The sequence below is a fragment of the Corvus moneduloides genome, chromosome 3 (genome assembly GCF_009650955.1).
Source record: "Corvus moneduloides isolate bCorMon1 chromosome 3, bCorMon1.pri, whole genome shotgun sequence".
NCBI lineage: Eukaryota > Metazoa > Chordata > Aves > Passeriformes > Corvidae > Corvus > Corvus moneduloides.
In genome coordinates, this window is record NC_045478.1 from 82,166,296 (window position 1) to 82,181,541 (window position 15,246).

At 36.8% G+C, this 15,246-nt stretch overlaps 1 protein-coding gene across 4 annotated transcripts in view; it reads left to right on the forward strand.

Annotated features, from left to right (window-relative positions):
• Positions 1 to 15,246, forward strand: part of PDE10A (phosphodiesterase 10A) — a 347,928-nt gene that overhangs the window by 320,877 nt on the left and 11,805 nt on the right. For 3 of the 4 annotated variants that reach the window (XM_032102458.1, XM_032102457.1, XM_032102455.1), the window contains 6 exons: positions 1,637 to 1,720; positions 4,123 to 4,273; positions 6,830 to 6,985; positions 10,146 to 10,318; positions 11,426 to 11,537; positions 15,116 to 15,196. In XM_032102458.1, the coding sequence (XP_031958349.1) occupies positions 1,637 to 1,720; positions 4,123 to 4,273; positions 6,830 to 6,985; positions 10,146 to 10,318; positions 11,426 to 11,537; positions 15,116 to 15,196 (757 nt within the window). The remainder of the gene's footprint in view (positions 1 to 1,636; positions 1,721 to 4,122; positions 4,274 to 6,829; positions 6,986 to 10,145; positions 10,319 to 11,425; positions 11,538 to 15,115; positions 15,197 to 15,246) is intronic. The other variant, XM_032102456.1, reaches the window with a different exon arrangement.

Consider the following 15,246-nt stretch of genomic DNA (forward strand, 5'->3'; position numbering starts at 1 on the left):
CCATCCCCTTGGACATGATCTAGAATTAAACATATACATCCCAGCTTGTTCCTGGAATTTTCTGGGTTGTGTATGTTTTTTAGGTTTGGTTTTGGGGTGTTTGTGTAGGGGGCGTTTGGTTTTTTTGTGAGTTTCAAGTATGTATGTGTGTGTGTGTTGTGCATCTCCTTGAGCTTATAGAAGGAAGAGCAAATGAAAACCCAATGTTACAAATCCCAGGTACTAGAGTGTAGAGTTGCAGCCTAATTTTGGAGGAGGACTTCCCATCCAGCCTTTTAGGCTTTCTCTGACATAATTTAGTTATTTTCAGCTGCTATATGCTGAAGATGTACCTCCATCTCTATTTTAATGGCCAGTCCCCACTCAACGCTAACAATGGGAGTCATCATATTTTTAAGTCGCTCTTTTAGGTCCAGGACAATAAATTCTACTCCAGTAACCACGTGCCTAAAATCAGCTATTGAGTCACAAAATCTAAGTTGTCTTTTTAAACCTAATCTCCAGAGCTCGTTCACTTCTGTTCGGCGCTGAGCATTGTAGCTGTGAGCAATGTGAAAGCCTGTGCTTAACAGGGACTGCTTATAGTTAAAGTTCATTACATGCTGAAGTGATTTGCTTGAATGCCAGAGCATTAACAGCTTGCAGGATTACACCCTAATAGAAGCTTATTCTTTGCAATATAATTTCTTGTGCTTTGTAAGGTGATATTATATAACCCACCTCCTCAGCAAAAATGAATTTTACTTGCAAAGATGACAGGTTTCATTCTAAATTATATTAACATCCTTTAGTTCAAGCAGTCAGAATACATTTAACCATTTTCCGAGCAATTCATCTACCTTCAGTCCTCTCACAGCTGCTGTGCTCTTCAGTATGGCAAGCAGTTAGGTGGATTTCATGGAGAAGAAATAGAGGACTCACAGCACAGAAAGTGCAGGGAAAAGGTTAATTAATAATTGAAGGAAAAACAGTTTGACTGTCCTGGGTCCCTAAAATTAGCCCTAAATATTGATATCAGGAGAGGAGAGAAGTCTTCAAGTAATGAAGCATAAAAAATATGGTATTAAAAGTTGAATTTTCGAAGTTTCAGCTTGATTTCTATGAGCCAGTAAAAACTGATTTTTTCCTCTATCAAAATTAGAGCGAGTCTCATGCAATTTATGCAATTTATGACAGCAATTATTGGAAAAAAATCCAGTAAATATATTTTTAGAGACACCATCTTTCCAATTCCTGGGAAGGAAGTCCAGAATATTTTAGGAATGCCTGTAAACCTCTCATTGTCCCTAAGAATTTTTTTTTTGTCTATTATTTAATCAGCAGATCCTTAAATAAAGATATATGTTTCTGCTAAGTAAACAAAGCCAAAGGCTAACTGTTGGACTTGATCATAAGGGTCTTTTCCAACATAAATTAATTACTAAATGGTTGTATAAAACTATGAGTATAGTTTCATGGACCTTAGCAGAAATACGTAATTTAACATTACTGAAAAATATAGCCTGTAAATTCAGTTTTCTGTGTGTATTCAGAAAGAAGTGAGACTTGCTGGGTATACATTTCCTAGTCATTTTCACTTGTTTTTAGTAACAATGAAAAGGTGTTTGTCTTTACTAAGCTGAAACTTTCTTCTTAGATACCATTTTGATATTAGTCCATATGAGGATGTCTGGCCTGCCATTTTTGTCTACATGGTTCATCAGTCCTGTGGGACAGCCTGGTATGAAGTATATGATTTCTTTCTTTAATTGTTAATTCTGTGTTTATTTATTAATAATTTTGGAGATAATTGCTTTCTAATTCAAGGTCTGTGTTCCTTGATGTTTTTTCCCTATGTTTGGTCTGTACAGGAGTGTAATAAACAGGCTGGATTTCATGTCCCAGCTCCTTGGTCCTTGGTTAATAAAATGCAGGAACAGTCAGGTTAAAGAGCTTGTGATATCATCCAAACAGTTGGCCTTCCAATATACTGAAAAATTGTTTAGTTCTGAGATGAGGTTGCTTTTCAGACAGAAGATGGTAAAGACAAAAAGCAGTCTTCCCAAAAAGGGGAGAACGTGCATGAAAACTGATTTTTCAAATATATAGTTGCTGAAATTAATAATGTATATGGTAAAAGTAAACTAAGATCAGATCTTTATCTTGCTAAGTGAATCAGTTATTTGCATAGCTGTGCATTAATTTTGAAAGTGATTAAATTAAATTGAATGCTTCATTTGCTGTCCTTTCTCTCAGTGTTCATTATCATTACCAAGATCAGTAGCCTCTTGGCTAAGTATGGCCCATTGCTGAAAGAAAGGAGCTGCTCCAAATTATGGAAAAAAATCTATAAATGGTCAATTGAAAGGGGAAGTACATCCCTACAAAAGGAAGAAACATTCAGGAAATGTTTGTTGGTGTTTCATTTTGTCTTGCTAACTGAATGAATCTCCATGCCCTCAAAGTGTAGTCAAACCAGAGGGTCTTTCTCAATCTTCCTCAATGCTGCAGAGTGGATGACTTGTAAAAACAGTTCTCTACTGCTCAGAGTAGTTAGCTTGTTTCCATTCCAGACTGAATGGCTGTGGATGCAGGATTGGGGGTCATATTTTCAGTCAGGGTCTGTTCTCTTCTCTCTCTGACTCCCAGTCTCTTCCTTTCAAGGTGTAGCTTTGATGAGAAAGAATTGGTATCTACTTGATGTTTTTCAAATGAGCCTCATCTTTCACATATCAAATTAAGGAAACAAAAGTGAGGAAAATATTTGAAAAGGAGACTGTTGGAACAGGACTTGTATTTAATTTCTGGAAGAACAAAACTTCTCAAACCCTTGACAAAAAACCAAGAATTTTAAGACTAAAATTTGATTTTAATATATTGAGAAGTAAGATTGTGCCTTAAAGTATTTACCTATATAATGTATAATTGTCCTGTCCATGGAGGATTTCAGAGAAAATTCTATCATACTCACTACAATTTCTTTGCTCTTCTGAAGCAATAATATTTTACTGCTTTAATCAAGTATGCAAAATACAGCAGCGGACGAAGTAATAGTATTCCACTTTGATGTGTCACAGATAATGATTTTCCCTTTAGCTATAACTGTACTGTCATGTAATAACCATTGAGTTGAGATTGGGTGCAGATGGAAGTGACTACTGTGATATTCTGAATTATGAATTATGTACTACTTTAAACAATAGTTCTGTCACTCTCTGACTTTTTAAAATTAAAAAAGAAAGCTTAAAGTTTTTTGAAAGACAGTATGCTTCTGGTTTTCCTAATGTCAGATTAAGGCCAAGAATAATAATTCCATTGCTCAGCACGCAACTGTAGAAATACACATTTCTGCCTGTTTCCATGTAGTAGATGTGTCTGCATTTTTACACATAGGTCAGAAACATTCAGCTTTTTTCTCACCTCACGAGTACTGCAAAACTAGAACATTAGTACCACTTTCCTGATATACCCAAGAAATTCTTAAAACGTGGAATTTAAATCGCAGCAACAAGGGAAAAAAATGAGAATAAAGTAAAACTGCCTTTTTATGAGGGAAAAAGTCATTGACTTAGGACTTAACAAAATTTTGTTTGGTGAGAAGTGAAGAAACCGAGAGATGTGAATTTCAGTTCTGTTAGGCTAAGGTGGAAAAAAAATCTAAAAGTATTGGAAAAATAAAATCTTCCTCTTTTCACAGTGTCAATATGGAGCATCTCCATTTAAACAGGTTTATTTCTTCTATGTCCTTTGCTTAAAAAACCCTGAATTTTCTGTTTTGATCACAAATCATGTTTTTAAATTGTCCATTAGATGCAGACTTGCACTATATTTCAAGTTGAATAAGCAATTGAAAGAAATCACTTCAAGTTTCTGAGAGCAGGGAAGGTCATGCAATTGTGTTGACTGAGCTGGGTAGCATGACTTATGTTCCCGAATTTAACAGATTAAACTAAGAGCATTGTCAGGTGTCCACGCTCCTCTGTCCTTGCCAAACTTGTGTGACTCTCCATGTCATTCAATGAGTCATCCACAGTGAGAGTCAATCCTAGCAAGAAGGGTAAACCAAAGACCATCTTTTCTCCTCTGCTGCTTGTTTTTCCCTGTTCTTATTTCTTGTCTCTGACCGAATTAATTTCTTCCTAGCTTTGAACTTGAAAAGCTGTGTCGATTTACTATGTCTGTGAAGAAGAATTATCGCCGCGTGCCCTACCACAACTGGAAGCATGCAGTCACCGTCGCACATTGCATGTATGCCATCCTGCAGAACAACCAGGGCCTTTTCACTGATCTAGAGGTAGGTGACATGGTGGTATCAGTTACCACACCTCATCAGAGCTATCAGCTGTTGTACAAGTATATTTTCTGTGCTAGAGTTTTTTTGTCAGTTTGGGCAGAGTGTATGTAAAGGTCTTCATGGAGGAATGGATGTGGGTAAAGAGTTTGAGGGAGGACGATTACTCTCATTCCTAATCCTAGTCATGTTTTCCAGGACTGCCCCTAAAAAAGCAGTGTAGATTTGGTACAAATCCATGTCTAAGTTTTGTGGTTCTCCCTGCCCACTTACAACCACAGTCTTTAATTATTAACTAACTGTCAGATCTCTTGTGAGGGAGGGAAACACCCTGGGTCTTGAATCCTGTGAGGTCTGGGAGATCCTGAATAGGAGGACAAGGGTTGCAGAGATGGCTGACATATGTGAGTAAAGGAGAAGAGCCAAACTTTAAATTGATCTCTAAATGGAAAAGATAAATAGTAAAATGGAAGGCTTAGAATGTTAATACACAGTATGGAAAACTGTCACTTGTTTTTCTTCTGAATAATGGTAGGTACAACTGAGGGTGCTGTCTGTTATTAATGTTACATGAAACTTTTGACTTGGAGAACCTACTTTCAGTTATGTATAACTGCCAAATATTATCCATTTGGGCTGTAATTTTCCAGGCTCTGTTAACTTCCTCAAGTTGATCCATTTGGGGAAATTTCAGGCATAATTGTTTGGCTCTTTAAAAGAGACATGCTAGTAGAAATCAAAGTTTTGTTCAGTGTATAAGAGTAAAATTAAATTTGGCGATCTTTCTTTTGAAAAGGTATAGTTTATCCTGCTGTAAAGGAAAGACTTGAAAGTTGACACTGAAATGTGAAAGAGGCATGTGTCAGGCATATTTGGCCAAGCTATGCAAGTTTGGAAAAAAAAAAATCAGTATTCCTTTAACAACAAAAATCTGTGGAGTGCAGCTTCAGAGAATTTTTAAAACTCTGATAACATTCAGTAGTAACCAAGTGGTAAGCCCCATCTCTTTGGAGATGCAGAGTAAGAAAGAGAGAGCAAAAAAGACAGCTGTTAAGAGAGATGGAAACAGTATTTTTTCCCTGCAAACTCCAGCCAGCCTTCATCTGTTTGAGTGTCTTATTCCAGTCAGTGTCCCAGCTTTTCAGCAGTCTTCTTTCTTGATAATCGGACAAGAATACAGGAAACTGCTGAAAGAAAATTTGGGGATCTATGGGCTGACCTCAGGTGAGGGATGCTGACACAAACCTCAGTAGATTTAGATGGGAAGAGAAGTATAAAACACTGTAAAGGAGACACTGATCTGGAGACAAATAGATCCAGCAGTTTTCAGTGATTAAAGAATTAGGATCCAAGCAGGGACAGTAGGCACAAGGTCAAGAGCGCTGTTATTGGGCACTGTATAATCCTGTAGGACTGAGACAAGAATGACTTCCTGAGACATGGAGACTGGGACAAGCTGGTACTGTGCAATTTCAAGTGATGGAGGTCTGTGTTATGCTCCTAAGGGTTCCACTTCTGCTGAGGATCTGTGTGGACACATGCTGCTGCATCACCTGAGGTTTTTTATATGCTTTTTAAAAATATACAAGATGAACTATTGAAAAGACATAATTCAAAATAGAAGTCAATGTCTCAAAATCAGAAATACAATTGGTGTTGCTGCAGCCCTATTTCTGCACATAGTGTATTTGTGATAATATTTTTAATTGCATCATTAGTTTCTTAATCATAAATCATTGCTATTTTTCCACAGAATCATGGGTCCCTTAGTATAGTATCCAGGTTTGATGTTGCACACTTAATAGATGGTTAATCAATATTCTTTTTCTGCTTCATTTTATAGCCTTATCCTTGTTTACTGAACACTTATCAGAACCAATTATAAGAGGAAGCTATTAGGTCTCTGAAGACGTTTTCTTGATACTTCATGCCAACAGTGACAGAGTCATAAACGTTAATGAATTTGTTTTCCAAACACATAAGTTAAGTGAAAACCTTTTGAGAAAGAGATTTCAGGGACTCCATTTCTTCAGGATATTAAAGATTAACTATATAAAAATCCCAGTTACTGTCTTTATTTGTTTGCAATTGCTATTGTCCAGTATTTGAAAAATACTCAACTAGGAGATTTGGTTAACATCTCTAGGAGTGTTGCAGAGGCAGGTCTGGCATTGAACTTCAGTGTATCTGTCTTGACCAGGAGATCATACATCTTGTATGTTTCTTCTCCCTCAATAACTGCGCTTTTTATTGTTTTAATAACCATGGTAAGGATTCAGTGGATAACCAGACTGATTTCTTCCGAAGCAGAGTTCATCCAACAGTATGTTATTGTCAAACAAGGTTTTTTAAATGCATAATATAATTACAATTGGAGCAAGAATTTCAATTCGGCATGTCCTTACTGTCACGTTTCTCTCATTTTTAAGGATATTTCTACATGTGCTCTTTGAAGGCAGTGTGAGCATAGTGCAACTTCTACCGTATTTTGGGTAGAGAGTGACATCTAGGGGCAGGAAATACATCTTGCTTTTCATGCTTGTGTCAATTTTTTTGTAGCGAAAGGGTCTTTTAGTTGCATGCCTGTGTCATGACCTGGATCACAGAGGTTACAGCAACAGCTATCTTCAGAAATTTGACCATCCCTTAGCTGCTCTCTATTCCACATCAACAATGGAACAGCACCACTTCTCGCAGACTGTGTCCATCCTGCAGGTAGGATTATTGAAATTGTGTGTTCTGTGCATTAGTGTTCAGTGGTGGAAATAGGAGTCACATCATTACCCACTAGATTTTCTGAAGCATGCTCAGTTTAATTTCTCTATTATAGTACTCATTTAGACGAGTGGAAGATTTATTACAGCAAGACAGGTTTCACAATTAGCAAAACAGCTTTCTCAGAATCTTGAAGTTGTAAAAAATATCGCGTATTTGAGGGTCTTTACTTATGGCCCACCTTTGAAGCTTTTGGCTTCTGGTTCTATGGAAGTTTTTTTCCATGACCATGTGGAATAGGAACTCTGAAAATGAAAAATCATTTTCTCAGTTACATATTTAGTTTTTTGTCATAATGTGTTTCAACAAAGTCTTCAACCATCCTGAAATTTTGAATAAAAACTCAAGTACTGGCAAAAATTTGTATGAGAAATTTGAAAACCTGCTGTAATAAATTCTGTGAACATTGAATGTGTGGCATGAAAGAGGAAGTTTTAATTTTTCATGCATGAAAATTGTAAACTTATTTTATTATGTTATCCTTTGCTTTTTTGTTACTTGACAATTTGAAATAAAAAAACCTGAGTAAGGTAATATTCTGTGAAAGATAGTTCTTAGTATGAGGTCATGTGTCTTTATGTTTAATGAAGAAAAAACTGCAAGAAAACGTGCAGACACTTTGGGAAAATACAGGTGTGCTACACAGCCACACACATATTTTCTCATGAGTGAAATTTTTATAATTCTCAATTAGAAGAGTGAGTACTCTTACCTGTGAAACTGCTGCCAGTCCACACTCGCGCTCACTAGTTTGAGTTTTCTGTGCACACTCAGCCTTAACTTGCTACTGTGACACTAATTCATTGTTAACCTTTCTTTCTTTCTGGTTTTTCAGGGGAAGATATTTATTTTCTTAAATATGTAATCACCTGTTAGGAAAAATATATATTCTGTCTTGCATTCAGAAGCACATCTTGTGATTATGGTTTTAGGTATCATATACATTTAATCACAGAATGGAAGCTTTATCTCTGAATCCTTCATGTAGGAGGGTGTAATTGAATCCTTCAGTGGTGGTATGGTATTAGATGTTTAGTGTTCATTCTTTGTGTGAATTTGTGCACAGTGAGCATGTTCCTGAGTCATTAACACTTCACTGTCCAAACCATTTTGCATTTTTTTCTGGCAGAAATGTTGTAATCGATGAAAATCCCATTTGCCAACAAGGCAGGGAACCCTTTTGCTTCCCTGCTACCTCCTAGATTTGCTGTCAGTGTGAGTGAGGAAAGGGGAGATAAGTGGCCAGGGCTGTAGAGTGGATTCTAGACACTGGCCACTGAAACACCCATGCTGGTGGTAATTAGCTGCAAATGCAGACTAGAGCAGCCTTTTGGACTTGCTGGTTTTTGTTTGAATCAAAAGTCTTACTGAATTCCTGGACTGATGGAAAAAAAAAAGCCAAACCAGCCCACCAAGCTCTTTAGGGTTTATCTGAGTGAGTTTTAATTTTACATTAGTAACCTGCAGTACTTTTAACCTCTTGAAACTTTAGAGTTGCTTTGGTCATCCACCTGCAGTTCTAGTGTACTCCATACTTAGGACACAGAGGATTCTATTCACTAGCTTTAGCTCAGCAGGGAAAGAACAAAATCTTAGGAGCTGTACTTTGTACGTACTACTCAAAAGCCTAAGTGACACACTCATAACTGGTGGCTTCTGTCAGCACTTTACAGAATCAGTTCTTTTGAGTAGTCTGAACAGAAGCTGTCATAGTGGTCTTTCTGAGAGTGTAGCTTCTAAAGCCCAAGAGTAGAATCCAGAATAATTTAAATACTAGGACAAATAGCCTGTTCCCATGAATTAGACAGCCAGCTGGGGAGTAAAGGGTCCCCAAACCCCTAAATTGTGAGAATTAGTAGTAGTAATTTTTTACTCCTAAAGTGCTGATGATGGGTTAAAATGTTCTGAATTTTTTTTTTAAACATCATGTTCTATGACTTAGAAATCTGTCAAAGGATCATTCAGACTTAGATAGATTCTATTTTCTATTCATTATTCACAATAAATCTACTTGTCTAAGTAAAAGTACTGGAAAATGATGTTTACATTCCGGATGGTGAGAGAAACCAAGCCTATTTGTACTGCAGAGGATTTATTTTGAGCAAATTATGTAAATACTTGATGAAAGTCAAGGAAACTTTTTGAGCTTCAGGCCAAATGCCAATTAAATGTCAAAACCCACCTGCATTTATTATAGTTTAATAATATTTTTTTGTTTCTGAATGTGCACACCTTGACATGGCTAGCTCTTTTTTTTTTTTTTTTTTGGTCTGCTTCCTCTCAACAGTAGGAAGAGTTTTGACAAGTTGTTTTCCAAATCTTAGAGAGAGCAGATAGTCTTGACTTTTTAAAATATGCTATAGCTTCATTAGCTATCATGAAGCATGGATATTGTCAGTTAAATGATCAATAATACACTGTGGAAATTGAAAACTGATGGCAGTGGTGTGTTACCAGAGCCTCCATAGTGGAAACCATTGTCTTTAGTTTATGAGTCGTTCAACTTAAGGTTGAACAAAGCAGCTTTTTCCCCTAAATGTTCATATACATTAAAATAATTAACTTTATTTTTATATAGAAAATCGTGTCAGTAAATGCAGCAATTTCAGGCACATTTCATTTGGAACGCTAGGAAAACAAAATTATTTTGTATTTCTAACTTCAGTGTTTCTTTATCCATACTATATATTACACAGTATCAAAACTGGGCTTAAGTGAATCAGGTACTCAGTTTAGCAACTGGTCCAACTCTGGACCAGAATTGAATCACAAATTTCCAAGTCAGCACTGTCTGGAAGTTCTATGTCTGTAGTGCTTCTAAATCAAAGAAAAAGATTTCAATAATTTTTCTCTAGTAATACCTTTAGGCTTCAGAAGGAGCAGTCCCAAAAACAAATTGGTGGCTTAGTCACAGGTTTTTTTTCACTACAGTGTTTGAAAAGTAAAAAAAAAAAGGGAATTTCAGGCTATTAACATTTGAATTTGCAACAAAACTTGTCATTGAGCTGTAAAACCGTTGCAACCCGTATGGTGAAGTAAAGACTGAAATCATCTCAGAATTAGAGCTTGTGCTTTTTATTGGTTTTTTACTTTTTCATAGCTGGAAGGGCACAATGTCTTCTCCAATCTGAGCTCCAGTGAATATGAGCAAGTACTTGAGATCATCCGGAAAGCCATCATCGCCACAGACCTTGCCCTGTATTTTGGAAACAGAAAACAGCTTGAGGAGCTGCATCAGACGGGAGCATTAAACCTTAAGAACCAAACACACAGGTAAAGCAGCAAACCAGAAGTATATCCCAATGGCATTAGTCTAGAAAGAGAAACCCTTTTGTTTTTTTTAAAAGGATTATCTCTGAATGGTAATTTTCTTACATATGTGATCTCTAAGACCAGCAGTGTGTAAAATTTCACATATGTAACAGTAATTTCCATTGCTTTATATTTGCATTGACCCTTATATGGCTGATGACTCCTCTATCTTAACGTAGGGGAAGTGCACTTTGCCATTTATTGATTGATTATACTGTGTATTTGTGTATTTCCTCTGGTATATTTGTCTGTTGGTACATGTTTAATGATTGCTATCACATTGGCAGGCAAGTTAGCAAGCTCTGTGCTTTTTCACATGGAATAGGCATTATTAACAAAGATGCAGGTGTCCTTAAGGGCCATCTTAATTTCTCCATTGGGTCAAAACACGTGAATTTAAATTAAATTGCCAGTTTTCTTTATAAAACTTAGATTCACAAACCATAGATTTGTGCTATAAAATTGATTAAATAGGATTTTTGTGTGTGTGTGTGCCTTATTCTAATAATGATTTTAATACCAGTGATGATGTTCAGTTACTCTGTGAACAGGTTTGTCAGCGTTTGACAGAGTCACGCCTTGGATTCTTCTGTCAGGGTTTGAATTCATTCCAACAAAGCAATGACAGTATCTGAGACAGACTCAGAAGTAGTCTTTCCTCTCTTTTGGAGCATATTTCCTCTCTCTTTAAAGAACAGAAATAAATGCAACAATAAGATATGCCATGTTTCTTTTTGTAGACTTGTACTGTATTTTCAGAAAATTACGGAGGGGCATGTGAGTGTTTTAACAGGCAGGCACTCTGTGCCCTTGTCAATGTATGTGATTGTGTAGAGGATGGCCAATGAACTCTGCAGACAATGAAGGGACTACAACAAGGAATACAGTATAGAGTCTGTGCCATGCCTTACCAATGAATCATAAATGAGGAAGAAACAAGCTAGGTGGGAGAAAATTTATAGTGTATATACATTGCTGCTGATTAAACTGGGCAAGGGCAAATGAAAACTTAGCAGAGTGATCATTAATTCTTTTCCAAACTTACAATTTAATGTTATTTTATTTTAGAGATAGAGTGATTGGACTGATGATGACAGCTTGTGATCTGTGTTCTGTAACAAAATTGTGGCCAGTTACCAGACTGACAGCCAACGATATATATGCAGAGTTCTGGGCTGAGGTATGTGTGATTCTTTTGCTTACTCTCCCTATAAATGGAAGCATTCAGGAAGAAAAAACCCAACTATGAGTATTTTTCAATCAATATCTTGGTGTACTTGTTTTAAAGAGAGTTCAGTGGTGCATGCATGTGTTTGTTGCTTACACGGAAGCTATTTAAAGAGCTGAGTTAGCTATCTAATTTTCAGGCAATGTTTTCTCTCTCTGTTCAAGATAATGTAGAAAGTATGTCCTAACAGAAAGTGACCAAGCAACAGAACATAGAAGAAATCACTAACTGTAGTCACTAACTTTAGTTACTTGTAGAAATGCAAAATATGAAACCAGTTTCCAGGTCAGCTGCCTTGAAACATAAAGCTATAGTTTTATGTTTCAAGTGATTACAGAAAATGCTAAAGCAAATATGACAAACATTAAAGCTTTTCTGAGGCTTCTCTGTGAGCCAGATCAACAACAGTGTCTCAGAGAGAGCTGGATCTTCAATATATGGAAAGCTACTTGACAGTTAAGGTGTACTGAGAATTGAAACAAGGCACTGAACTGTAGTAATGTAACCACGTTCATAAATAAATATGCAGTCTCCCACATGTCTTATGCTGAGGAGTAAATATCCTAATTGTTTAATTTTTAAAGTGGAAGTGACCGCTCTGGGGATAAGAAATTCTGAGGTTGTTCCGTAGAGTGGAGTTATGCAACTTTAGGAGACACATTGTATTTTCAGAACTATTATTGAATGTGTGTATGATTAAGTGTTTTTCTTTTCTCTTATGTGCCCTGTGGAATCTTGCAGTATTCAGTGGGCTTATTTCTGTTTTACTCAGGCATAAAATAGAAATCAGGCCCACGGAGTTGATGTAGCATGCAAATAGTGTGGAGATTGTTATCCTGCCTGTTGCATGTTCATGATGAAATTCCAGATGTGCGCTTCTTGTGGGTGTATTGCGTATTCACATGTTCTTGTTCTGTTAATTATAAACAGTCCAGACTACAACAATATTTGAAAAATGCTGACTGTATAAACTCAAAGATCTAGTTCAGTACTCGCTTTCTGAAATGCCTGTACTGGAAAGTGAGTGTTCTTATGAGTGATGTAATCGAGGTATAATATTGACATGCCTCAATGATTACATACTCAACTTTTTTGCTAATAAGTAAACAGACTTTTCAATGCAAATCTTGTGAACTCAGTGGAGAAGGAAGGATCAAACTGATTTTCCATACTCAAAAATAGTAAAGATGGAATTATGGACATAATTGCACCTGTCCAGATGTTAATTTTTTGTAATCCAAAGATGAGTTAATAAAGGTAGATGTTGATATATTGCTATTTCAGGGAGCAAATGTAAAGTAGAATTTATTGACAGTAACTGAATTCTGTAATAGGTGTTGTATTGAATCCTCTTTTAAGAGGAGGTTGATTGAGGTACAGGAGAAGTTGAATATATTGTGATCCAGTCAGGATGGCTGAGAGATCCAGCCACAGGTATAGAAAGATTAGATTGTGTTTCACTGCAGAAATTGTTACCTAATTGAGAAAAAGGTTACCTCTAGAAAAGTATATTTAACTAGATTGAATGGTTATGTTGCATGAGTGTTGTGGTTTAACCCCAGCTAGCTGCCAGGCCCCATACAGCCACTTGCTCACCCCCCCCACCAGCAGGACTGGGGAGAGAATCTGAAAGTTAAAAGCTGGAAAACTCATGGGTTGAAATAAAGACAGTTTAAAGGGAAAGCAAAAGCTGCACACACAAGCAAAGCAAAACAAGGAATTAATACAGTGCTTCCCATGGACATGGTTCAGCCAACTTCAGGAGAGCAGGGCCCCATCACATGTACTGGTTACTTGGGAAGATGAACACCATCACTGCAAATGTCTCTGCTATGTTCTTCTTCCTTTCACTTCATATGCTGAGCATGATGCCATATGGCCTGAAATGTCCCTTTGGTCAGTTTGGTTTACCTGTCCTGGCTCTGTCTCCTCCCAGTCTCCCATGAACCCCCAGCTCCCTCACCAGCATGGCAGTACGAAAAGCAGGAAAGGCCTTGGCTCTGTGCAAGCCCTGCTCAGCAATAACAAAAACACCCCGATATTATCAACCCTGTGCTCAGCATGAATCCAAAACACAGCCCCATGCCAGCCACTGTGAAGAAAGTTAACTCTACCTCAGACAAAACCAGCATGATAAGCTACAAGTAGGATAGAATATTACAGTTGTAAAAGTAGGATAGACTACTGCTTCTAATAACTACTTGAATTCATCATCTTAATATGTTGAGTAGTGTAATCAGAGTGTTTTATAATATTTCTTCTTCATGAAATCATTAACTAAGACAATAGCTCTAGAAGAGGTTGCAGCAATTTTGTAGTATGTCACAGTGATCTTTTTTTTCCAAAGCCCAGTATAGCTAGTGTCTTCAACTAAGTTCTGCCTTTGTATCACTCTGCATGAAGCTTTCCCAGACTGCGACAATTCAAGCAAAATAATATGTTGGTCATCAATTATACAGAATTACAAGCTTGTATAAATATGTCTGTTGTGATTTTTTTTTTGTGAGATATGAGGCAATTGTTAAACCCTTTCTATAGTATTTTTAAGAGACTTATAAACCAATTATATCTGTACTGCAAGGATGATACAAACTTCTGGGGTTAAAAAATGGGGGAAGCTTCTGGCATCTTCTCACAGAAGCTTCTGGCATCTTCTCACACCCCACTACCAAAGCCTTGCCATGCAAACCCAATGCATAAAGTTAGTCAATTGAAGATCACTTTGGAATCTCAGACATGGGCAATAGCCAAAAGCAGTCATTACTGTAGTCACTGTAGTTGCCTGTGGTTTGACAATGCAGTTGAGGCATAAGACTTGGAAAACTTCAATTTGTTTCAGAAAGTAGCAAGCTACTTACATATTTTTAAGAAGTAATCTTTTCAAGGTCGAATGCAGTGCTCAGAAATGTGTTTTAGCTGCTCTGCTGGTAATGGGAATGTAAGGAGAGAGTTTTCTCTTGTACCTTACATATATCCGGTCTTTGGATACACTTTGTTTTTCCCAGTATTCCTCTCATGAATCTAGAGGGACAACATACTGAAAGCAAAGAAGGCTGTTTTACAGGCAGCTTCTTCAAAGCAGCATGGTGAAAACCACAAAATTTTTGGCAAAGAGGGCACACTGTAAATTCATCTGGCTTACTCAGCTTTTCTTTTGATGAGTGAGTTGTGTTTTACTGGTCATTGTATTATGGTGCTTTAAACAGATATTTTGAAAGATGAGACTAGAATAGAACAGAATAGAATGATTTCTTTGGGTTTCAAAGCTGCTTTTTATTATGGAGACACACACACTTGGAAACAAGGAAAATATGTGTGCATTGACAGAATTTGCTATTTAAATTATCACTTAGGTGAATGTACAAAATGAGCCTCTCCTTAGGCATTTTTCTGAGACTGCCTCAGAGTGATACCACAGGTTATTTTAAATTCTGGATTTTTAGACAGACATAGATTAGAAGATGGAAATTAATTCAGGTGTCAATAGTCTTGTTTTTGTTTTCTTAATCTCTCTCTCTACTTATCTCCAGGGTGATGAAATGAAGAAAACAGGTATTCAACCTATTCCTATGATGGACAGAGATAAGAAAGATGAAGTCCCTCAGGGTCAGGTATGAACTCTCTCAGTAAAATAGTACATGTTTATACATAAAACATGTAT